At 44.2% G+C, this 26,387-nt stretch overlaps 1 protein-coding gene across 1 annotated transcript in view; it reads left to right on the top strand.

Moving 5' to 3' along the window:
• DISP1 (dispatched RND transporter family member 1) overlaps positions 1-26,387 on the top strand; it is a 96,770-nt gene continuing 70,383 nt past the window's right edge. The window contains exon 1 of the mRNA XM_005495353.4: positions 1-162. Coding sequence (XP_005495410.3) covers positions 41-162 — 122 coding nt within the window. The 5' untranslated portion in view covers positions 1-40. The remainder of the gene's footprint in view (positions 163-26,387) is intronic.

Genomic DNA, 26,387 nt, shown 5'->3' with positions numbered 1-26,387 from the left:
GCTGTGACTTCCGGAGGGAGCGGGAGAGGGCGTCCGTCCCATGGTAACTGCGCCACGGTGGGGACGCTGCGGCCGCCTTTCGCTTCCTGCCCCCGTCCGGCCCGCGGAGAGAGGCAGCCGCCGCCTCTGGGGTCGCGCTGCCGGCAGCCGCCAGGTCGCGAGGTGAGAGGAGCTCGCCAGGGCGGGCGGGCCGGCCCCGCGGGGCGGTCTTTCCGCGCCGCCGAGGTACCAGGTCGGGCCGGCGGCGCCGGGGGAGGAGGAGGAGGAGGTGGTGGCGGTGGTCGTGGCGGCCGCGGTGGTGGCGGCGGCCGCGGCCGCCCTGTGCTCGTGTAGCGGGGGTGGAAGCCCCGGTCCAGGGGCAGCGCCCCGGGGAGCCGCGCCCGCGGGACAGCGGCGGCCCCGCCGCGGAGAGAGCCCTGTTGGGGGTGGCGGTGCCCTTGTGTCGGCTGAGCCCTACCTTAAATATCTTGTAAAAATGAGTTAATTCTTCAGCTTCACTTCTGAATCTTTTGTATTTATTTTACTGGGACCTGGGGCCTTTTTTTCTCCTTTATTTGAAGGTGTTTAAGCACCTAACTTTTTTCGTTCACTACGGGCTGAGATGTGATCAGCCTTTCGCGTGCTCCTGTCCTGCCCTTTGTTCAGACACAAAGTGCTTGTAGTTGCCTATTTTATTTGTTAGGAGCGAAGACTCCTTAAGAGCAGGTATACAGGCAGTGGTTTCGAAAGGGAGCTCATATGGCACCTTTGTCTTGGGAAATAAGGATACGGTTATTCCCGACTTCTGGTCGTACAACCGATGTTATGATGAGGTTGCTCATTGCTTCCAGTGGTGTGGAAAACGCTGGAGGTGTTGGAGAGACCATTAGGGCAGAGGTCTGTCCTGAGAGGTGTGGAAGCCTCTTCAATTTCTGGATTCAGTGCGAGGAGCCAGTTCCGATGTCTTTTGTGGAGTTGGCACCTGCAGCCAGTGCAGGAGCTCTCGCTGTACCCCACTTTGGGAATGGCTTAGTTGCTGCATCAGGGACAGCTCACCTGCTGGATCTTCACATCCTCATCCTAGGAGAGATTGAGAGGATACTAGAAGTTTAATGAAAAACTTTTCTGTGAGTAAGGCAATATGACACTCCATCTCTTTTTCTCAACCTCTGGAGGGGATGGAAAAATAGATTTTTGCAGCATGGTTGATGGTTCACGTTGCATGGATGTAAATGAGAACCAGCTTTTCAGGAAAGAGATGAAGAGCTGTAGTTACTCAAATTGTGTCTGTAGCATGTGTGTGATTTAAATGAACAAAAACTCTTCTGATCAGACTTGCAAGTAGCTTGTTACAGAATATCTAGCATGGATAAGCTGTGAAGTAGTAACAAACATTTAGGGCAAGGCATCTGTGTTGTCAGTGAGTTTATAAAAGTGCTCAGCTTCAAGAGTGTCGACTGGTGGAGCTACAGGCAAAAATGCGTGCCAGGAAGCAGATGGCATGAATTGAGACTGGAAGGAATGAGGGATTTCTTAACTGAATACATGCATAAGAGCCTGAAGCAAGCAGCCTGCAGGGATGGGCGTGAAGGAGATCTAGTGTCAAACAGCCAAGGTGGGGCCAGGGAAAAGTGCATTAGGAAAATATAAATATTTCAGACGTTGGCATGGCACTAAGGGCGCCAGAGTTCAAGTGCTTGGACAACGCTCTCAGACACACGGTGTGATTCTTGGGGCTGTCCCATGCAGGTGTTGGACTGGATGATTCCTGTGGTTCTGTTCCAACCCAGGAGATTCTGTGATTTGTAGTCTCTTGTGGCAGATATTTAAGCTTGTAATCAAACCTTCACACTATATTAGAATGTATATAACAGTTACAGATTGTATTTACTTATATTTATGTTTTTCTCTGAATATAAAATAAATTACTTGGGCTTCTTCAGTTTTTTAGTAGCTCCCAGAAACTAACTACTACTGGGGGACTGCTGTGCTGATTGCTGAATGCTTGTGTAAATTGAAACACAAAGAAGCAAACATCCAGGTGGGGGCTTTTTTTCTTAAGTAATTGTCTTTAAATGTTAAAGTAAGGAAACAAAACAGCCTTTGACACTCATGTTCTGTTTCAGAATAGAGTGGTTGAACTTTATCATTGTTGTAGAGTAGGATATTTTGGTGGTCATTAAATAGAAAGAAAAATCAGATTCCACAGGAAGATTTGTTTTCTCCTTTAGAATGAAGGGAGTGATATCCGGTAGTAATATCATAGCCTAGTTGGAGAACAGTTATTTTGAGATTAGAAGCTCAAATATGTATGTTGGCTAGAAGCCGATGGATGTTGAAGTGGGGACTTGACACTAGAGTGGTGCTAAGTATGGAAGAGTGCCTTGGGCACCTTGTGCCATCACTCAGGGGGGCTTTTCCCCCTTTTGAGGGACACAGTATATATGTAGGGAATAAAACTCAATGATTGGCTTTTTCCTTTTTTTTTTTTTGCCTGTTGTTGAGCTCACTGTAGCAAAGTTAAGGTTGTTTGCCGGTTATATGAAGTGATAAATAAGGCCACAGCGATGTCTGTTTGCCTTCAAGGCACCTGGGAGAGGGCAGTGTCAGTGGCTGGGCTTTCCTGTCTGTGGAGCCAAAACTTTGCTTCAATGGATTTGCCTTCTCCAGGGCAGGGGGAGACACAACTTGAGGATGAAGCTCTCTTAGCAGAGTCTCAACATTGCTGAGAATGGGGTTTTTTTCTCTTCAATCTTTTTTTCACTCCTTCTTTCCAAATACACTACCATCACACATTCCTGGCTCTGTTGGAGCATGCCATTTGAAGCTATTTTTGACTGCTCAGAGAATTACTGTAGCAAGAACAAAGGACAGTAACTGGGGCCTTGAGAAGAAGGTCCCAAGGGGCCTTGAGAAGAAAGAGATGGAATTCAGATTAGTAGCCTCCAAAAAAATCTTGCCGTAGAAGAGGTGAAAAGTAAGACTTTGAAAGAACAAAGGTAAAAACAACATGTGAAAACACTTAGTTCTCAAAATGTTACTCTTTCCCATGAGGAGGCTTTTTGAATGGCTTTCATAGTAATGTTTCTCATATGTTGACCATAGATTTATTTGGGCAATAAGCCTGACTTTTTCTCTCAGCCTTTAACAGAGATGATTGATTTACTGGCTTTAATAGAGGGACAGAATTACTTTCAAACTTCAAAATACATAAGAAGCACCTCAGGTAATTAGCAAGCCTACATCTGTCTCTCTTTAAAGTGATCAATGGCATGAATTTGGTTTGGTAATCGTGGCTATTTTCTTGTTCAGCAGCCATATGGTATTTCTGAGTTTAGTGTAATTTCCTGTACGTGGTTTTTTGCAGAGTCGGCTGGGCTTTGGTGTGAAGTGCAGCAAAAATTAAATACTGTGGGAAGGTGTGAAAATGTTCTTATATTAAAAAAGAGGGAAAAAAAATGTTGCTTTAACTTTAGGGTAAGAGTAAATTGTAACCTCTAAATCACACTTTCAGGGAGACTGTTATGTGAAAGCAGTACAAATTTGTAACTGCTGCTTGTATGACACTGAAGTTTTTAATGCAAATAATGATCAACAGACCAGTGTTTATTTGTAAACAAAATACCTTTTAGCTTTTCTGTAAAAAGGAGACTCTTCTTTCAGTATTATACCCTTTTAAGGGGTTTTCTTCTTGAGGTGATACATTAATGCTGTTGTTAAATGTGTCATGACATTAATAGAACAGCCACAGGAAATTTCCATCTTTCTGATTTTTTGAGGCCTGCAGTAATGAAAAAAGTGTGAATTGCATCTGTCACACGAGAAGTGGCTAAGGGTTGTTTAGTCTGGAGAAAAGGAAGCCCAGGAGGACCATACTGCTTTTTACAACCACCTGAAAGGAGGTAGTTGACAGGCGGGAGTTGGTTCCTTCTCCCAGGTACCAAGTGATAGCACAAAATGAAACAGCCTCTGGTTGCTCCAGAGGAGGTTTAGATTGGATATTAGGAAAAATGTCTTCATTAAAAAGATGCGTTATGCATTGAAACAGGCTGCCCAGGGAAGTGATGGAGTCACCATCCCCAGAAGTGTTCAAAAAACATGCAGGTGTGGTGCTTACAGATGGGATTTAGTGGTGGACTTGGCCAGCGTTTGTTTAACGGTCAGACTAGATGATCTTAGAGATTTTTTCCAACTGTAATGATTCTAAGAAACTTCTGAGAAACTTTCTGGGCATCAAGAAGCATAGTCCATCTGAGCTGAGCAAAGCTAGGATTACAGAGGAGTCTGGTTGGGAAGCTCAGAGCTGTTTCAGAAGCAGTTTTATAAAGTTTTATAAAGGTGGAAAATCCTGGGGTTTTTTTTTTAAGCTGACCTTTATGCTTATAAATAGCACCTTAAATTTCTCTGTGGGAGATTCTCCAGCATGCAATATTAACAGAAATAAATCTGTCTGGGAGAGTTGTGGGAAGGGGAACCAGTGTCAGATGATCTTGGAAGGAGATCTGGAAGTGGAAGCATTTCAAGTAAGGGGAGTGGGGCAAAGAAAAGCAGAAAAGTGGTATTGGGAAATGGAATGGGGCAAAGCCAGGGATCACAGAAGAGTAAAAGTTGCTAATGGTGTTGTAGACTAGTGTAGACCTTGTGAGCATAGTTTTCTGGTTAGTAAAGGTAGCATTGAGGAGAGACAGAGAAAGAAACTGTGTGGGATATAGGCAGGTAAATGCCATTTAAAATTAAGTAGAAATACATCTGAAAGGCACCAGAGAAAGAATTAGTGATTGTAAGGTGCATATTCTTGGAGTGTGTGAAAGGAAATGAGAATAAGGGCATCTGGAGCCAATTCCTATGAGGGGGGAGAACCTCAGTGCAGAGGTGGGGAAGTAGAGGTCTTGTGATATGGAGACAGCTTAACACTTGCAGCCCCAAATGAGAGAAGCTGTATGGTAACTAGGGGCATGTCAGTGTGCCATGCTGGGTGTTCTCATTGATGCAGAGGCCAGAGTGCTGCTCACAGTGTGCGCAGCTTATAGAAGCTGGGAAAGAAATATTCTTTTTGTTCTCTCTGTTCTTATTTCTCCCCCCATCTTTATCCTCTGTAGTAGACATGAAAAACTTGCTTTCGTGGGTTGGTACAGTCAACATATGACTGGAAATAACATCTTTCTGCATTCAAATTTCTGAAGAAAGGTCTTGCTGTGTGTCTTTTTGTATAGCATTGTTGTTTTTGTAGAAACAGATAAACACAGCATGATAAACACATTCTTGTGCTGTCTATAGTACAACATAACTCTTGTGCTATGTAACACAAATTAATAAAGATGACTGAATTAAGCCATAACTAATAGCAGATGGAAACTGTGGTTCAGTCTTTTGTAATCTTTCCTTGTTAATGAACTTCACATGCAGATGAAATGGGAGGGAGATAGGCTTTAATAAGGGAAAATGTTTGCCGTGTCATCTGAAAACACTTATGCTCCTGGGTGAAGCTTGTGTGCTCAGCAGTACTCCTTTCTTGTGCAGAGCCAGAGTGTTAAGAAATTAAACTTGTTACTCCTGGGATGACAAGAATATGTCCCCCTCCTAGAGCTTTAATTCTTATCTTTCCTCTTTGTGTAACCTGGGTTGGTCAGGGGCTGTAAACAGCCTTGTTTTGGACTTCCTGGTATTTCCCTGTGTCATTGCCATCCTTGCATGTGATAAGACGTGCCTACTGGAGCTGAACCAGGAAGTCAGTCTCAAAGGCACTAAGGTTTATTGCCACAGCTAATACTGGGCTTGTGCCTTGCTTTTTTAAAAGCATCCTGTCTGCTGTTCACTGAGTGTTTGGAGAGAGTCTCAAGGAGAATTGTTTCAGGTTTCAAAGTTTAGGTACAGCATCATCTTCCTGTGACTTGTACATGTTCTGGTCGTGAATATGCTTGAAAAATATTTTAGATCTAAAGTGACTCATTTAAGAAATTGTTTCTTTGAATGCATCTCTCTTTAAGGCTTCTTTTCCAATACCTTGTTTATTTGTAACATAATTTTTCTTTTTTTTAACTTATAGAAGATTCATCTGCTGATGAGCTGCCTTTTGTGAAGTGTTTGTGATTAAGTATTTATAGACAGGATTGAGCATCGGTAGTGAGATTTGAGAAGACGCATTTTGTAAACACAAAACCCATTCTACCTGGAATGTGAGTGGAATGGTACAGCTAAGATTACACTTGTGCTTTGGGGTAGTGTTGGAATTAAAGCTGGGAGTTTTGGAGCATGTTTGTTGGCTTTTTGCAAAGCCTCAATTGTGGTCTTCTGAGTTTTGCATTTTCTTATTACTTGTTGTAAGACCTAGAGGGTGCTTGATACTTACAAGCTTAAACTGAAAATGCTTTTAGACTTGATGTGAACTTAAAAGACTTTCTTAGGAATTTTCTCCCTGTTGTGTTTACTGAAAGTAGTTGCTATGCTCAGCAATGCAACTGATAAGATCCATTTCTAATTGTAAAAGTATTTAATATTGAAACACCCCTCTTGGGCAGCAGTTCTTGAAGTTGCATCAAAACTGGGTGATGTGGAGATATCTTTGGGTGGGAGGAAGGAAGAGGGGATTTTGAGAACTAGGTAATTAATTAAAGATTGCTGTGGTTATGATGTTTTAGGCTTAGAAAATTACAGAGTGCTATGCCACATACTTTGAATATGCAAGTTAAAATATTTTCTTTAATACATATGCTGTTCTAAATAATTATATAAAGCTGAAGGGAATTTTTGCCTTATGGAATAAACTTTACCCTAGTCTTAAACATATGTTCTCACTTATTGTTGATAGCTTCTTTACTACTATAAAAAACTACAGTAGGTATTGCAAGAATTCAGTAACTTAACCCTTTGAAGTTGAGTCCTGTGAAATGTATGTCATGCTGATAGCTTTATAAAAGCATAATGCAATTAAAACCAAAATCCATTATTAAAGCTAAAAGTAAGATCATTAATATAGTTTAGAACTCACTTCTGTGGCAGTGAAGTCTAAGATCTTGAACAGTCCTATACACTTTCTGGGCCTGAATTAGGCATCAGGTATTTTCTTTGAGAGTGAAACTTTACAATCAAGATTTGCTTTAAGGGTTTTGAAAATGTCATTGTGTAATAGTGTTTATGGACCATGACAGCTGAAGAAAGTAGTTGTGGATGACTGTGAGCTGTAACTGGGGGTTTTTGTGTTACTGCTTAACTGTTGCATCAGTAAACTGTTTTTCTTTGCTGTCAAGCAAAGCCGGTTTGATCTGCTGCAAACGGAGTACTTTGGCAGCTTTTTCTCTGTTAAAAAAGTGATGGAGGTGGCATTGGTGAGAAAACAATTACTTGCTTTGTAAGTAGTGAAATTGAGTTATGATTAAGTGCATTGATTTGCCTGACCAACACAAACTCCAGACAATTTTTTTTTCATGGCCCTTCCATAAGAGGGTTATATGGTGGTTTGTTATTTCCCTGTACATGGCTGAATTTTACAAACCAAACTGCTTTCTGGGGAAATTGAAAGGGGGTGTAAATTTATTTTTTTAATAGATTTTGATCACTGATGTGTAATGTTGAGTGGATTGGGGAAGGCTTGTGCCTCTCTTTGCTTCTGTTACTTTGCAAAGCTCTTTAACTTCTCTTTTATGGCTTTACTAATTGCATACACAATAAAGAAGTTTCTGACTTCCAAAAAGATAAGATTTTCTATTTTTGTTTTTACTATCTAGGTAGGAGAAATTGCATCTGTTTGCTTGTGCCAAACATGATTCTGTTTTTTCTTAAACTGACATCTCAAACCCCTAAAGGCAATTTGAATATGCTGTTTGATGTTCTTAGCTGATTTTAGAACTTAGGATGCTGTATCTGTAGAATCTACAAGTTGAAGGCTGCTAAAACTTTAAAACCCACAAACAGAAGCCATTATAACAGGATTATGAGACTCTGAGATGAATTCTTCATTTTGAGTGCTCTCTCTTACCTGCTGTTCCTCTCATCATTGCCCTCTCTGGTTCAGGAAAGGCTTTGGTGGTCAGTGCCTTAGTGTAAAAGATGTAGTAGGTTAACATTTAGTTAACTGATAATAATGGGTCTGAATGATAGCTCAAAACAGTTGTACTATTTTACTCTTCAAGAAATAACACCAACCCTTCTGTCAGCCCCGTTAAGAGGATGTTCTGTGGTATCTTGTTTGTCTTTTGTGGAAATTTGTGTTTATACTTGTGTTGTGAATTTTCCCCATTGTATTACAGCTTTGAGCAGAATGACTGGAGCGGAGTAGAAAACTGAAATGCAGCAAGTGAAAAGTTTAAATAAAGTCAATATTTTAGTAGCTGTGAATTGGATGTAGTTATCTCTTCTGTGAGCTGTTTCTGGGTAGCCTTCCATGGCATGTGGCATGTAATAAACCATGGGCCAAAACAAGCACTTGTGGCTATTACACGGAGAAGGGCAGGTGCTTTGTTCCACTGTTGCCTTCTGATACAAAGCAAAGGCGACCTGGTTTCAAGGAGCAGCACGGCGACCCAAACTCTCCAGGGTCGCTCGAGCTATAGAGCATGCAGACACCAATGTGGTGGACGGTCAAAAGGCCATTATTATCTCTTCTCGTGGGGTTTTATAATCTAGGGTTTCTCTACGTCATAGGGGGTCTGTCTTTTACCATCTATGGTTAGTAAGGGGTGGAAATTTACTGGGTAGGAATGGAAAATTACTGGCATCTGGTTTAGGGGCCTGCATTCCTATGTTAATTTTCTTATCTGAGGGAACAGGGGCCCTGTCTTCCCGTAACATCGTGAGATCTTCTGAACGCCTGACCCTATCTACCACATCTCCCCCCCCTTTTTTCACAAATGAATGAGGTAGTCATATACATAGGTACTGAAATGAGGTATAAGGTTGTAGTTTGGTAAGGGAAAGGGGTTTGGTAAACCTGAGTAAGTTTTCGCCAGTCAAGTTTAGGACTTGTGGCTGGCAGTGTTCCCTGGTTGAGTTCATAGCAACTGTCGCCGGCCGATGAACAGGATGTTGGCCTGTTCCAGGTGGGTCTGAATGAATGAGACCAGCTTGTTCAGCAGGCATGGTCTGAAGGTAACTGCTAGAAGCAGCCATGCCAATGGACCTATTAGGGTAGAAATCAGAGTGGTTAGCCATGGTGATTGATTGAACCAGGACTCAAACCAGCCCTGTTGGGCTTCCCTGTCCTTCTGCCTCTGAGCCAGTCTGTTTCGGAGTTCCGCCATGGAGTCTCTTACGACTCCTGTGTGGTCTGCATAGAAGCAGCACTCCTCTCTCAAGGCGGCACACAGGCCTCCTTGCTGCATCAGCAGGAGATCCAGACCTCGCCTGTTTTGCAAGACCACTTCCGAGAGAGAGGAGACTGACTTCTCCAGGAAGGAGATGGATTTCTCGATCCTTTGCAGGTCCTCATCAATTGTCATTTGCAGCTGGGACAGTCCTTGGTGCTGGGTCGCTAGGGCTGAGACACCCGTTGCCGTTCCTGCTGCTCCTAAACCGAGCAACATCGCGATTGTTATACCTGTTATTATTTCTCTTTTGTGGAGCCGGCTGGGTTCCTCAAAAAGGTGGTACACTTCTTCGTCTGAGTGGTACAGGACCCTAGGAACAATCAGAACTTGGACACAAAAGTCGTTAGAGTCATCAAATTTGGCAAGGAACACACAGGGACTCACTCCAGATCGCTGGCAAACCCACATCCCAGGTGCGGATGGGACTACACACTTACTGTTTTTCCTGTTGGGCTTGACTACTTTGGTGCAGACGTTGCCTTTCCGTCTAGCTAGGGTTGCATTGCCAAAGCATCTGCCCTGGCCTGTGACTTGACTCAGAATGATTCCTTTGTGGGGGGTTTCCCATCTGCACTGGTGAGGGGCATCGGCTGTGGAGTAACTGAAGGGAGTGTTTAAAGCGATTCCTTCGTAAAAGGGGGGTTTGACGTCGTAACAAAGCCAGCAGGATTCGGTTAGATTAGGGTTGGATTCGTTCAGGGATATAAAGGTAGCTTCTAACATCGAAGGATTGGGTCCGAGTCCGACCCGGCTGAGCGGTCTATCTGAAAGGCTTCCACGTGGCCAGTTGGGACTTTGCTGACCCCTGTGGGTGAGGTTTTAGGGTAGGTTGCGTTTCTCCCTTTCAGCACGCTTTTAATCACTTTGTTTGGTCCGACTGCTCGGGGCGCCGACGGTTGGAGCCTGATAATTCGCACATTCGCACTTTCTTTTGACCCTTGAAGGACTACTGTCCATGCTCTGCCTATGGCCCAGCTGGGGTTATGTGGCTGCAAAACCGTCATGTTATAGCTAGTGCATTTCTGAATTTTTGGGATTTAATGGTGATTGCGATAAAAGCTTCCCTGGAGGAAGACGGGTATTTTGCAGCCGCTGGGTGCCCAGGTGAACTGTAAGAATTTGTCGGGCTCTTGTGGATCCCACCCAGGCCCCGACGGTCTGGCATCTGTAACTATGGTTTCGCAGCCCCAGTGCCCACAATATCCTCACCCTGGGTAATTGCAGTAGCTTTTTCCTGGGTTTGAGGCTGGGCACCCGTAGGATAGGTACATGTGTGTGGCGTGTGGGGAATTGGGGTCTACCTTTGGTTGTCCTGGTCGGTAACGCAGAGCACGAAGGATGGGGTGTTCGGTGTGGTGATTTCCCTGAGCACCTTGTCACTACTAAGGTGTCACATGACCCACCTGAATGGCCGATGGGGGTAGTGGTCTGGGCTGGCTTGTCCTCTGGTGACAAGCCCCAGCAGCAAAATCACACAGAAACACCGTTGATGCTTGGATCTCACCCGTTCGGGTCTCTCGGGCGCTGTCTGGCGGCTTGTTGGTCTGTCACTTTCCTCTGGAATGGGCGTGTACGCGTCACGAGGACGTCCTATGAGCATGTCCTGTAAACAGAAACTCGCAATTCTCGTCAGTCTCATCCTGCTCGTTATGAAGGTCGGGCTTAATTGACTTAAGTGGACACCACCTGACTTTGCCGTCCTTTTTGACAGCTGCGTACCCTCTCCCCGTGAGCATCAGCCTCCAGCCCTGTTCCCATTCGCCCAGCTTGTTTCTAATTACCACCTGTGGGCCCTGCTCTAGCGTTCGGTTGGCCAAGTGCTTTTGAATGGGACTGTTTGTTTCGTCTCCCGTACGGAACTGGTTCAGTGCTAGCAAAGTGGTTGCCAGCATATGCGCCTGATCTCCTGGGGGAATGGCATTGGCAAAGCCCTCTGCCTTTGCCAATACTTCCAGCTTGGTTTTCAGGGTCTGGTTTGCCCTCTCTACTATGGCCTGCCCGGTACTGTTATATGGGATACCTCGCACTAATGTGATGCCCCATTTTGAGGCAAATTCCTGTACTGGTTTGGAGGTGAAATTGGACCCATTGTCCGTTTTAATCTGCTTGGGGATACCAAGCCAAGCCGTGGCTGTCAACCAGTGCTGAATTGTGGCCTTGGAGTTTGTTTTGGGGTGCTGTGTGGCTATGATCGTTCCGCTATAAGTGTCCACTGTCACTGCAAGCCATGCTCGTGGCTTCAGCACTTCACACCAGGTGAAGTCCGATTGCCAGATCTCTGAAGGCTTGAGACCTCTCGGGTTGACCCCACAGGTCCATAGGGGTGACTTCTGGCAATAAGGACAAGTGGCTACCACGTGTTTTGCATCTGCCGTCGGGATGCCGCATTTCTTCGCCAGTGCTTTGGCTCCGATGTGGAGCGACTCGTGCAGCTGACGAGCTTCCTGCAATGTTCATACGCCTTTTGCTGCGGCGTCCGCTTTGTCGTTGCTGATCTGGAAGTAACCTTTGATTGGGTCATGGCTGTTGATGTGGATGACTGACACGGTGCCCTGTCGCGAGGAGAGTGCTTCTTCCAGCATTAGGGCTGCTGCTGATGCTGACACTCCTGGTCCTGCCATGGCTAGGCAAAGCCTTGCCACGAATATAGAGTCCGTTACTATGTTAAGGTGTTCTTCTTGAAAGAGTCTGTACACTAACATGACTGCTGTCGCCTCCAGCTGTTGCACTGATAGTGTGGGGTCACGTGCTTTGACGCAATGCCATTGTTCTCCTGCCTGCCACACTGCTGCTGCGGTTGAAGTCATGGAGGAAGCGTCTGTGAAGACCGTTGGTCCTGGCTGCGGTCGGTCCTTGACCTTTGGCGGTATGTCCATGTTGATTATGGTCAGCAGCTTAGTCCAGGGTGGTTTGGAGGAGTAGGAGATTTCTCCTCCGAAGCCGGTGAGAGCAAGGGCTAGGTACGCTGATATTGTGGTTGACTCCGTGATCAGTTGCTTGCGAAACGGAAGGTGGATGCTTGTCGGCTCAGTTCCTAGGTGTTTCAAGGCGAGTTTCCTGCCTTTCATGATGAGGTTAGCAATGCATTCGATTCCTGGGGAGAAAGCACGGGCAGGTCTTCTGAGAACCACCTGTTGGATCGGTCAGGCCTTTTCAGAAGGTCCTTGAGCCAGTGCTCCCACTCCCCCCTTCGGTGTAAAGTGAACGTATAAGTCCAGTGGCATGGCTGGGTTCCACCTGGCAAGTGTGCCAGTGGACATCTGGCTTTCGATGAAGTCGAGGGAGCTCGTTGCTTGTGGCATCAGCTCCTTAGGTTCCCAGGGGTGCTTTCCTTTCAGGAGGTCATATAGACCTGAGGTCCATGACCTCAGGAGGAATCAGGACGATGTTGAGAAGCCACTGCAGCGATCCCACCAGGCGTTGCACGTCGTGTAGCTTTTTGACGTCTCGACTGACCTTCGCCTTAAGGGGGTGTCATGTAGGAGCTTGTGATCCCCACTCCCAGGAAGGTTACACAGGGTCCTCTCTTGATCTTTGTGCTCGCGACCTCGAAGCCGTTGGCCTGGAGGGTTTCCGTGATTGTGGACACCAGGTGATCTACTTGGCTTGCCGATGGTGCTGCTACCAGGATGTCGTCCATGTACTGTATGATGGTTGCGGTGGGATGGGAGTGTCGAACTGGCATCAGTGCTTTGTCCACGGTGATTTGGCATATGACAGGGCTGTTTACAAGTTCCTGTGGGAGTACTTGCCATTGGAAGCGAAGGTTAGGCCGTTCGCCATTTCGGAATGCCACGGAAAAGGCAAATTGTTCTCTGTCCTCAGGATGCAGAGGTATTGAGAAGAAACAGTCCTTGATGTCCAGCACTGCACACGGCTGCCCTGCAGGAATGGCTGAGTTCGTGGGTAGCAGTGTCTGGACTGGACCCATGGGTCGGATCGTCTTGTTCACCTCTCTCAGGTCGTGGATGAGATGATAGCCTTCTCTGGACCTTTTGGGGATCACGAATACAGGGGTGTTCCATAGGCTGATGGAGGGTTCTATGTGACCTTTTTGTAGTTCGCGGTCGACCAGTTCCAGCAAGGCTGCCGCTCAAGGCTCTGTCAGGGGCCACTGCTCGACCCATACGGGGTCTGATGATTTCCAGGTCCATTTGATCGGCAGCGGAGGGTGTACGGCAGTGGCCCTTAGGATAAATTTGTAATCCGGAATCCTAGCATGGAAAGAACGTCCCTTCCTAACAGGGGTGGAGAATTTTGCAGTATGTATGGGTGGATCGCGACTGTCTGTTCTGGTCCCTTTTTCGTATGAAGTGTTATAGCCACCAGCTGGGTGCTTTTCCATGCCCGAGACTGCCCTCCCGCTCCGTTCACTGGAGGGACTTCTTTGAATTGCCAATGTCCAGACCAGTGTGCTCTGGGAATAATTGTACAATCTGAACCCGTGTCTGCCCAGAACTGAAGCCCTATGACGTGGGAATCCTGATTGCCATAAAGCCGGCATGTCCCGCACACCATCAGGGGTTCCCTCCCTATTTTCATGGCCAAGGCCACCCAGGGATCCCACTCTGGGGCGTCTCCTGCTGGCCCTGTACCACCGGCGCAGGTTGTGGCAGTGGGGGGTGCGAGGGTGCTTAGGGTGCTGCATAGCTTTGCCATTGCACCGTAAGCGGGGATGCAAAATTGGCTACTCCCTGTGGCGGGATAGGGTATGAGGGTCCGCTGCCCCACTGGGGGTTGCTGTAGCTGGGCCGCTGCATAGTCCAGATGGGAGGGGGCTGGACACGGCCCGGCTGCCCCCCCCCTTTCTCGTTTCCCTGAAGCCTGGATCTGCATTCTTTAGCCAAGTGCCCCTTCTTTCCACATGCCCAGCACGGTCCCCTACATCCCCCTTCGCGTGGTGGAGCAGCTGCTGATAGGCGCCTTGGTTGGGGGCAGTTTACTGCCAGGTGGCCTGCCTGGCCACACTTAAGGCATGCCATCACACTGGTTATTCCAGTGTGGACTGCTGCTTGGATGGGAGCCAGGTGTTCTTCCTTTGTAACATGCCTAATCATGGTTGCTGTGTTAGACCCAGGTGGCAGTGACCTTAAAATGTCCTTTGGTGGCTGAGTTACACTGCTGGCGTAGGCAGTCTGCCAGCACGGGGCCCTTAGCCTCCGAGGGCAACGAGGAGGAGTCTAATGCTGCCTGAAGCCTGTCCACAAACTGAGTGAAGCTCTCACTCTCACTCTGTTTAATAGTTGACCATGGAGAGGGTTTGGCTACTACTTTGGAAGTCGCACGGATGGCTTCCCGGGCAGCAAGGGTGGTGGTCATAACCTCATGGGCCTGCAAGCCCTCAGCCTGTGCCTGGGGTGTGATCATGGTGGGGTCTCTGCCCAACAATCTTTGTATACTGGAATCGTGCAGTGGATGGTCAGGTCCCGTTACCTGGGCTAGCTCCTTTGTGCATTGATCCTCCCACTCCTGTTTAAAAATGATCATCCCCGTGCCATCGAAAATCATTCTACACGTCTGTTTAATATCAAAAGGCAACATATCATCCCCTCCAAAAACGCCCTCAATGAGTGTGGTAACCATGGCAGAATTAATTCCCTTGTCTGCAATTGCTTTGATTATTGCTTGGACCTCCTTTGGGTTTACAGGGGAGTAAGTCCTCCGTTGATTTTCGCCCGCCCCCCCCCACGTGGACTGGGAATTCCAGATTGGCAGACGGGGTCCATTCCGTGCAAGCCATCTTTATTTTCCGCCAATCCGTAAGCGGAGTCCGGTCTTTCTCTGATGACCCCTTCACCCACGCGGGAGCCCTGCAACTAGAAACCTTATATGCTGCTGCTCTCCCTCTGTTAAAGCTAGAATCCGAATCCGAATTCCCTGATTCCCTTTCGGTCCCGTCCCAGTCCGAGGCAGAAGTCGAATGATTCAGGACTTCCGGGCTGCTCTGCCTTTTTCCCGGGCTCCGACCCCGCCCCCTCCTGCGGGGGTCGGGCCGTTCCCTCCCCCTGGGGTCCCCCCACCTCCTGCTGGGGGAGGTCCTTGCCCTATAAGGACTTAATTTGAATAGAGCGCTTTGATTGGTCTTACGCTGTACTGCGGGGGCCGCCCCTTCTCTCCACTCACCCGCGCATGCGTTCTCAAGCACGCTGACTGCATTTCCACCCCCCGCCTCCTTACTTCTGCCCTTTGCCATGTACTTCGGCGCCATTTTCAAACGCATATGGAGGCGGTAAGTCCCTGCCGGTCCCGGCAGGGTCGGCCGCATTCCGCGCCTCCTCCGCGAGTCCCCGTCAGAATGCCCGCGCGTGTCTCCCCCCCCTCCAATGGTGAGTCCGCTCTCTGGGGGGTTTCCAGCGACCACGCCTCCTCCGCGAGTCCCTGCCGGAGCGCCTGTGTGTGTCCTCCCCCCTCTGATGGTGAGTCCGTTCTCTGGGGGGGTTCCGGTGACCGCGCCTCCGCGCGTCCGCCCGGGTCAAGAATCTCCGCAGTCTGTGTCGCCGCACCCACCCCGAGCTGCGGGGTGGCCAGCAGGCAGGTTTGTGCGGCTTTCCAGGTTTCCTGCTCTTGTCGAGCTTTTTGCAGAGCCTGGATAACTTTGCCCCAGGATTTTAGGGCTTTCCCTGAACCCGAGAGCATAGTGTCCTCGGCCAGGGCTTTTGTGCAAGTGTCCCACACCCCCAGATGTAGGATATCCGCGAGACTTTCTATAGCCCCAAGCTTAATGAGTCTCGGCAATGCGAGAGTTAAATCCCTGATTTTACATTCTATTCCCCATTGTGCATGCATCTCTGTTACGACCTTAGCTATGGATTCCATGGTCCATGCTGGTCCGGAGGTGATTCCCTCCCTCTGTGGTCGGGCCTGCTGCCACAGCCGCCGCCCTCTGTCCAGGCGAGTCCCCATTCCCTGGGCGCTGATGGGCTCCCGGGTTTCAGCACCAGTATGTTGCCTTCTGATACAAGGCAAAGGCGACCTGGTTTCAAGGAGCAGCACGGCGACCCAAACTCTCCAGGGTCGCTCGGGCCAAAGAGCATGCAGACACCAATGTGGTGGACGGTCAAAAGGCCATTATTATCTCTTCTTGTGGGGTTTTATAATCTAGGGTTTCTCTACGTCATAGGGGGTCTGTCTTTTACCATCTATGGTTAGTAAGGGGTGGAAATTTACTGGGTAGGAATGGAAAATTACTGGCATCTGGTTTAGGGGCCTGCATTCCTATGTTAATTTTCTTATCTAAGGGAACAGGGGCCCTGTCTTCCCGTAACATCGCGAGATCTTCTGAACGCCTGACCCTATCTACCACGTTCCACTGCTTAAATTCTTTTTTTCTCACAGTTACCTCCTTCCAGTGAATTCAGACATGTACAGACAGCTTGCTGAGAGGCTGTCTATAATTTACAATATCAAGTAGTTTTAGGTGTAGCTGTGGCTGCTGTGTGCAGTAGCTGTGCTCCAGTGACGTGGTTGTCCTTTGTCCTTTTGAGGTCCTGGCCAGAGGCTACACAGAGCAAGCTCAAGGCATGGTGGGACAGGAGGCAAGAGACCTCAGTTAGCACCAAGGAGATGTTTGGTGGTCAGTGAGATCATTTACGTTTGCAACATAAGACTTTGTTTTCCCATTTTACCAAACTAGACTGTTGTTAACTTGAATGTGAAATGCTGCTGGGTTTTATAAATCGGGATGCAGACAACTAATAAAAGACCTGAGTGGTGAAAATGTTCTAAAAAATCAATTGATTGCAGCCTTTTTGGAAAAGGTTCAAATGAACTTTCTTCCCAGGAAAACATTTAAAAAATTCTAGACTGTATGTTTAGTATACTTGTTTCAGATATATCTTTATTACAGGATAAGTTGTAGTTATACCTGATACAAGAAACAGAAGCATAGGAATTTTGCTTATATAAGGAAGATGATGAAGAACACTTTCAAAAGGGGTAATTTGGAAAGCAGGTAAAACTTAAAGGATAATTTAAGGTTTACCTGCTTCCTGGTCACAGAATGATTATCAGTTACCATGTAGACAGATAAAATTCTTTAAGTGGGGAGACGAGCCTGGCTGAGCACCTGTATATCTAAGTGGGTCAGGTAGAAAAGAAGCATAAGAGTTCTGGAGTCCACTTGCAAAAATATTGCAACAAATGTGAGCTATTGGATAAGTTTTTCAAGTAATAAGTTCAAAAAGTGTTAAATAAACATAAATGTGGATTTTCTCAAATCAAAATTCACAACCAGTCAAGTCTCCTTTTATGGCATGGTATCCAGTCTTTTTTGGAAGGAACAAATGTGTTCTGAGTTTAGTTAGTTATTCTAATGGCTTTTTCTGTATTATAAGCAAGGATGTTTCTCTAAATACCATAAAGTTGGTGAAAAGCCTTAAATAGTTTCATGGATCACTGTCAGACCAGAGATTGTGGAGACTGAATGCTCTCTGCAGGGTTCTGTCACTAATTTTGACTTAAGTGAAACGTTAAGACTGTGCAGTATTAGCAGCAGATGGTATCAAACTTGGAATTGCTGTGAGTGTGTTGGAAAATGTGGATAGGGTTCAGAGAGACTTGAGGACAGAGAAGAAGCAGTCTGGAAGGGAAAAAAAACATGCCTTTTGGATGAGAACAAGATTCAGGGTTCTCCATTTATCATCTTTGTACAAGAAGACCGTGGAGGAGTAGAATGAGTGTTGTGCAGAGTTCTGGGGATGATGCAGTTGAGAAACCAGATATGATTCTGTTAACACAGCTGCTGCAAACAGCTTGGATGTACTGTGACATGTAAGCAGGATGAGTTTCTACAAAGCACATAATAGTCCTTCGTGCCAGGCTTAAGCATTTCACCCCTTGATTACAAGACTGTAGAGGAAAGTAAAGAATGAAGTCTTGAAAATGTAATTATTTTATTCACAGAACGATTGAGAAGTGTTTCCCTTGCAGAATGGCAGACTACAGAGGGAAGGAAGAGGTGAGGTATAAACACGGAGAGCATTTTTCAGTTTAGTCTCTCTGACAACCGAACCACTGGTAACGTGCTTAAACTGCAGCAGAGAGAGTGGAAATGGAGACTAGAAAAGAACTGTGACCCACTGAAACAGATTGCTTGGGAAACCTGTGAAATTGCCATTTTTAGAGTGCGTTGTAAGGCTCAGATTAACTCTGTCTAGACTGTGATTTTGTCCCTCAGTCCTGAGTGGCAGGGTTAGCTGATTTATTGAGCTGCTTTCTAACCATTAGTGTTAGGAAATCCTAGAAGAGTTTCTAGAAATCAGGGACATTCAAATTAGAAAGGTATCAAAGTGGTTAATAGCACTGGATGCATGTTAATCACCTTATCATTTTGTGATAATGGGTCTTGCTGTCAAAATCACACCTCTGTGCTCCTGCATTTCCACTCCCTGCTGTTCAAAGAAAGTAATATTGCACTGGGGGAGAGAGGGAAATATTTTTATAGATCTTCTGACTCACTTCCATTTCACATCTGTAAATATCTTCCAGTTGATACACCAAATGTATACTGATGGCTACAAATTTCCAGAATTATCTTTCTTCCCTAGCTGTATGTAAAATTGCCTTGGGGATGAGGGAGTGAGGGAGAAATTAGACTCTTCAAACCCTATGGTAAGTTTGATATCAGATTCTAAGATTTCTGTCTGCTTAGCTCATTCCTCTGAGTTAGAATTAAGATATAAAATAAACAATTCCCTCATTAGCAGATAGCAGCCTTTATCTTGCATGCCTTTTTTTTTTTTTTTTTCTCAATCTGGCAATTAAAATGCATGAATAAGAAGCAGTGTACTCTGATAGCAGGAACTGGAGCCTGGGAGACAGAACTGTCAGTATCTTAATCTTAGACATGTTGTTGAATTATGATTTGCTGAAAGGAATGTTTAATTCCTGGCCCTGTTTTCCACACACAGAATGTAATGCTGTAGGGATTAATTTTTGTCTGTAGCTGCAGAGTTAAAACGATCAGACTTGTCTTCCCAGATAAAAAACTAGTATATAAACTCAAGATTTTCATTCATGAAATCCTAAGTTGTGTTTGAATTCTTCTGCTACAGTATCCTCAGGTTAAAGAGCAATAGTTTGAAATTCTGACAGGTTAAAAATATCTAATCTTGTGGTAATTTCCTTGGTTTTTAATATATGGAAAATACAATTTTTTTTTCCTTTCCCTTTTTGGTTCCCTGCTGTTGTTGAAGACAGCTCCTTTTTTAAAGACTTCAAATGTATAGTGTAGGTTTTTACTTCATTCACGATTTATAAGGATACAGAAAGATTGCAGAATTTAAATTTTACTGGAATCCCAGTCCTGTTATTTTCTAAGCATGAGGCTGCATTGGTATAAGCTGGTTTCTTGGATCATTGATATAGCAATACAGCCAAAGGATTTTTTTTTTAAATTTAGGTTCCTTTAGAGGCTGAGGGCAATGCTGTATGATGTCATTCTGGTTCAACAGACCACCAGTGTTAAAGAGTGAGAGGGTGTGGGGAGTCATCAAGGCAATGAAATACTTTTTCCAAGGCTGGTATCAGGTTGAATTGCCTGTGGGCTTCTTCCTGCAGGTTTTAAGTTAGGTCTGCATAGACATCTAAATTTATTATTATGGTGTCATCGTACAGGGTTTCTTGTTCTTTCAGTGAATTCTTTGTAAAAGAGCTGGCATAATTTTTTAAAGGTTATGTTGAATTCTTATTTCCTCAGCAAGTTGCCATGAATATGTCAGGTTCTTAATGTTTGTTTTCAGAGGAATGAGGTAGAGAAAGTTTATGGTAGCTATTTTCAAATGCATGTTCTGCTTTCAAGTGATGCTGTTTTCACTGAAGCTAACTGGCCAATGAATGTGAATTCTGCTGTCTGTCTGCTTTGAGAAGAGTTAACATAGAGATGTTCATGTGTATATCCTTACTTGGCATTAACTCGTCAGTTGTTCAGGTTGCCTTATTCCCACTGCAGTAAAAAGACCCTGCTGATTTTGTGTGCCCTGTGTTGTGTGTTGGAGCCCTGTCAGTAAGCATTGAAATAGGAAGGCAGTGTGCACACCTAGAACTAAGGAACTGCTGCTGCAAAGTGAGCTGCATCTCATGCACCTGCACAAAGCAAAGAGGTCCTAGACCTCCTGTGATTGGGAAAAGGGGATGGTGAATTTTTTCTGGCTAAGAACAGGCATAACAAGGAAATCAACCCATAAAACTCCTGCATGCATAGATGAAATGCCCACGAGAGAGCATTTGTATGTTGTATTACATAACACAACATGTGAAGTATGTCTCTGGTCTGTTCTCTGCCTTCCAAGTAATCTGCTTTGCTCCTTTGTAGCTGCTCACTTATTTTTCTCCCCTTCCAAAATAAAGCCTACAAAGATAAATGTGCTTATGTAATCTTTCAAGTCTTGATTCAGAAATACAAACTGCTAACTTTGGAGCCCATGCAAATAACCTGCACAGCACTAGATTCTGCTGTCAGGTAACCACTAGAAAAAGTATGCAATTAAACCAGAAGTCAAACTTTAGCTTGTTCTTTTCCCAGGTCACACTGGAAGAGGTGTGGGCAGGCATGTTTGAAAGCTGAGGAAAATGAACCCTCTGTCACAGCGAAGGTGTCGTTAAGTGCTGCTCATGTCTCACTGTAAGCTGTGCAGCCCTTAAGGATGAGACAAACAACTGCTACAGGACACTTGTTTCAGTTTTGGGTCAAATAGCCAAAAGAGTAACAAAAAGTCAAGAGGCAGCGTAGTGGAAAAGAATGAAAAGGTGAATATCCTGTTGTGGAAAGTGAAGGATGACAGAAACACCTGTTAAAAAGCAGCTGCTAAAAATGGATGACCACTCTTAGTGGAGTAAAAGAATTAGCAGCAGCTTTCTTGGTAAAGTTGGTCCATGTGTACATTCTGTGATTAATTTAGTTGTGAAACTCCACAGCCACAATGACTCTGTTCCCTTCCACTCTGTAATCAAAGGTGGTTTCTGGAGTGGCGGAGCATGCCTGGGCGTGGTCAGTCTGTGCCAGTCGGTTCCCATATAAGCTCTGCTGTCAACCTATTAGAGTTACCTCACATGTAAAGTTTATTAAAAGTATTTTGAGAAAAGTGTGATAGTCTTATGCCTTGTGTGTTCCAAAACCTTGAAATGTCTCTACCAAGAAGTGTCTTGTGTGTTTTTAAAGGTGTAAATGAAATACCCTCAGTATGCTAATTTTAGTGCAGTAGGTCTGAGTTTCCAGATGAAGGTGACAAGATGTTCTCTTGCTTCTCTGTTAGTATCCATAGCAATAGCCAGAGATGCCTTTGTGAAGTGACAGGTACAGAGATAGCCATGTTTGAAACTGTTTGTGTTTCATAGAAGAGCTCTTTCATTGCTTTTATAGATGGTAGTGCAAAATATCTTGAGTGGTTCATGTAAGCTAAATACCAGCCCCATTAACCACTGAATGCATGGAAAATGCATTTTCCATTCAGAATGAGCAATGTGGAGTCTGTACTTTCTGCACTTCTTTAGAGATACAGTTTCATTCCCTGTAGCCAAACATCCAGTCAGGAGTGTGTGCTAGGGAGGGAACCCTTACAGAGCAGCGAGACAAGCTGTAGTCTAGTTTCTTTCACATGAGTTCAGCTTCTTTGGGAAGCAGGTGGGCATGGATCTGAAGACATGTCCAGGACTAAATGAAGTTGTGAGAATCTTTACTGGAATTGCCAAGAGAAGTGGATTTCTAGCTTCCTGTTGTGAGGCCTGATGTGGTACTGGCTCCACATGCTGCTCTAATATAGCCCATATCCTACAAGTGTACAAACTCAGCAAGATGCTAAAACATGACTGTGCTTGGGGATGAATGTCTTTTGCAGTCCGTGCTTATTTCATTTTATTAGATGTTGTCTTAACAATACTAATCTGTCTCTTCTGCTGATAATCACCAGAGACCAAATGCTTTTGGGTTAGAATGCTTTTATGGTAGTTCAAGCATAATTTCCAAGTAGATTTCTAGATAAAAAGCCACTATGTTTTTTCTTTCTGTGTTGGGTTTTTTTTTTCAATCATCTCATATGTTGATTTTGCATACACTCGAGATTGTGCTGTACGCAGAAAGGCCACTTGGTCCTAGTGACAGGGAAGAAAACCTAAAGTACTGTGTACATCTGTTCAATTATCTCAGTTTTCATCAATCCTCATGGCCTGACCAACAGCCAGCTTCCAAAGCTGACAGTACCAACCATCAAGATCCTAATATTCACAGAGTAATCTCTATTAAATGCTTTTTGGTTAACCCTTAATACACTGTGAGAAAATGCCCCAGATGCAGAATGTTGGGATTAAAAAAGAGATACTTAAAATTTTTTCTCTTATTCCAAAAGGCGTGACTGCTCCCACGAATGTTTCAGTGTGAAGCTGAGCAGCCACCTTATTCTTAAGTGCTCCTTGCTTCCCTATTGCTCTTCTGGAACAGGTCATGTGGTTTGGGTTATGTTTTGAACTGAATTAGATGAGGCTTTAAAGTGAGAATGCTCAATATATGACAAGTGTCAAGTTCTGTTTTGCTGGAAAATATTTAGTATTTATCTGTTTTTTTCCTCAAGGTGTTTTCCCATAAAAGATCCCCTGTCGTGTGCCAGGACTGAAACTTGTTCTATGAGCCATAAAAATCAATCTTAATATTCTGAACTAACGAGACTTAATTCTTCAGTATTGCTGTTTCTCTGTAATCTGCTTTTAGTGTAATTATTTCCCTTTGAGAGAGAAAGGATTGTGTATTACTCTGCTTAAAAGAGTCATATTTGAGAAGTTTGTCCCAAACCATAGGTTAGGTTTAAAAACTTAAAAGTTCGCTTTGTATGCAGATGGGATGTGGGAGTCTCATGAGAGTTCGTGATTTGCACTTCTATGCTGCTTTGTGCAAACAGTACTCGATAGCAGGAACTTAGCTTCAACTGTGTTCCTGCAGGAATTTGTTTTTCTCGATCTCAGGGGGTATTGCTTGTTTGATGCACGTGCTCTTTATTAATCTTCTGTGCTGAAAGCCTGAGAGAAATTGTGATAGGCGGGTATGGTCAGCTTAATGCATGAAGGCATTGTTGTATCTATTTGAAACGTCTTAAGAGGACCTCTTTGCTGGCTGGGCCTGTGACTGTTCTGTAAGGCTGCCAGGGTCAAAAAAAATTCACACTGAGAAATGTTATTTTGGAGGTTCTTGAAGGGTGTGGTTGAATTCATACTTCTCTTATCCACACAAGAAAAATAATTGCATAAACAGTATGCCATGATTCTTTCTCAAAGTAGTAAAGGGAGGGTATGTGGATTTACAAAATAAAGGAATAAGAAATTATTCTCAGCTGGTTTTGCATTCTCCTTTAAATAGCTGAACTATCCGATCTTATTTCCTGTTGCTTTTAATGATAATTTAGCTGAAACTTGGAGAAGGGATTCTTTGCTTGTGGTGCTTTTGATGTGATGTCCATCATCTATAAAGTTGTGACCAGGTCAGAGACCTAAGGCCTTGGAAGACTTTTATGCTGCATTGGTTTTTTTTTTTTTTTAAACATAAGTATATTAATTTCAAGTATTCTTTTTTTTTTTTTTCCTGTATTATTCCTTTCTTCTCCTTTTGGGATTAGCAGAAGAGCAATTATCAGCTTCTTAGTACCAGAATTCTGTATTCTAATTTCTGGGGGAAAAATTCTCCTAAATAGAGAAATCAAGTAAATTACTGTAAGCATGTGATTTTATTGAACTCTGGATTAGGCGTATAAAACGTCACTCTTTTCAATGGCTTGCTGTGCTAGAAAGGAGGATTTTTACACAGGGAGAGTTATGCATACTTTTGAAAGCATGTCAAGAATGTCAGTGTTCAGAAGTAAAATGCGCTTTCAAATATAGTGGCAACGCACTTAAAGTGGGTGTTATCAAGTTTACTTACTTGCTCATCAGTTATCTATAACCTTTACTTTCTTGCTATATATCAGTCTTTACATATTTTGCAGAATAAAAAATTGATGATTTGAGATTCATTCCTTTAAAATTTCTTTTTGGATTAGCATTTGTGCACTTGGTGTCACTTCTTGAGCAGGCTTTTTGCTCTGTTTTCTGTTTCTGGCTAAATAGGATAGGTGTACATGTTAGGGATGTGTACTGGGAAGTCTCTGCTATGGATTCCTTAGGTCTCTAAAACTCTGGAAGTGCACGGGCAGCCTGTTCACCCTCCTGGCCTAGAAGCAGTTGTTGCACAGAGGCACTGGCGTTCCTGCAGACAGAAACACTAAGTTTTGAGTTATAGTGGTGGTGAAGGGAGTCTGAAAAGTGCAAATTCACATTACTGGAGTATTGTATGTGTTATAATGATTCATAGTTAGCAAAAGACCATGGCTTGCCTCAATCGTGCATAGCTGCTGTTACACTTTTATTTGTTTTTCCTGATATTTTAGACTTTTTAGCAGCTGTCATTAATCATGCAGTTGAACAGTGTGAGAGCTAGCTGGAAACAGGTGGTTCATGCTCCAAATATCTTGAGATACAAATGATGGTCAACAGTGTCGTTACTGAAATGTAGATATTTGTGCCAGCTTGTGTTGGTTTTGCTTCAGCAGACCTTCTGTGTTCTTTGCTGTGGAGACGTATGTACAAAGCGTTCTAAAATGAATTTAGGCATAAAATGTTGCTGAAACATCAATTTATTTTGCATTGCTAAGGCTGTACAAAACTAGCATAGAATTTGCTGGCTTTATTGTAGAAGGTATGGATTAAAGCAGCAGCAGAATGTCACAACTCTCAGCTGAAAGACAGCTTTGTGTGGAGCATTTCATTTAGCTGCAATTCCCACCCCAAATATTCCCATGTCCAGTGAATGTGTGTGTATCTGGGAGATATCACTTGCATTGCAAAGTGATATCTTTCACAAGGAGGTACTTTGGCTTAAACTTCAGGCAGGATCTGGTATTTTGTACCTTATTTAATTTGCAATCGTCTATCCTGTAGCACAACATTAGTTTTTTGTCTTAAATCTGTTTGCAAATTGAGCCTTTTAAAGTTGCAGCTAAAAGTGCATAGTTTTGAGTGTTCTGTAATTGAAGACTTTAGAGAAGAAGAAAATTGAGGCAATTAATTGGAGCTCCTTAATTGAATCTGTGGCTGATAGACTCTAATTAAACCCTTTAAAAATATTATCCTGTGTTTCTGTACAATGTTGTTTTGCTATTCAAGTAAGTGAGGGTTGATTCAGAGCTTTCTTTTAAACAAAGTCCCTAGACCATTAAGCTGGCTAAAATAAATGTAGACATTTGGTTTTCATTAGTGCTGTAACTGAAACAAAAACATTTTAATGACTGATCCCAGAGTGTTTTGAGGTTTGTGCAACTTTGTTAGGAAGGTATTTAAACTGTAGTATCAGTTGCAAGGTTGGCCATATGCCAGCGTTTCAAAGCTGTTTCAAAGCAAGATGTTGGGTTTCCAGAGTGTTACAAAACAGGAAAACTTTGAGAGGGGAGAAGTACTGGAAGGTAATTACAAGAAAATTTGCCCTGAAATGAAATTATCTGCTAAAAGGAGACAGTGATGATGTTCATGCTGTACTACAGCCTGCTGCTTTGTTAAAGAGATGTTTCAATTATTTGGAAAGAAACATGATTTTGAGCTTTAATACTTACATTTGCAAAGAATTAACTTTGCCCAAGAAATAATGTGCAGTTTTAGATGGGCTTTTGGTATCTTAAACTTGCACAAAAAGAGATCCTGCTTCTAAGGGAAAGAATTTAATATATTGCTTACAAGATCTAATTTAAAAAGTACATTTTGGGAAAGTATTTAGGTTGGTCTTGAAAAATGATGGCAGTGAAATTGGACAAACATTAGCCTGTGGTATTGGACAAATAAAATAATCAATAGCTTTGCATTTGTGGGAGAAGCTGGAGATTGTTAAAGTGCTGTAAGATGAAGATGGCTTATTCTGTATCATGTTGTAGTCACAATAATGTCTCGGGGAAAACCTGCAGAAATTGTTGAAATGTTCTGGATGATCCGGGGTCAGTCAGGGCGGCAAGGACTGGATATCAAGAGCTTCATTGTGGCCAGACTGCATTCTAGTGGGTGCTGCTTGGCTTGGGTACCAAAAGTACTGTTTTTCAGAACAGT

Source organism: Zonotrichia albicollis, chromosome 3 (assembly GCF_047830755.1).
Source record: "Zonotrichia albicollis isolate bZonAlb1 chromosome 3, bZonAlb1.hap1, whole genome shotgun sequence".
Taxonomy (NCBI): Eukaryota; Metazoa; Chordata; class Aves; order Passeriformes; family Passerellidae; genus Zonotrichia; species Zonotrichia albicollis.
This window is presented reverse-complemented; position numbering and strand designations above follow the sequence as displayed.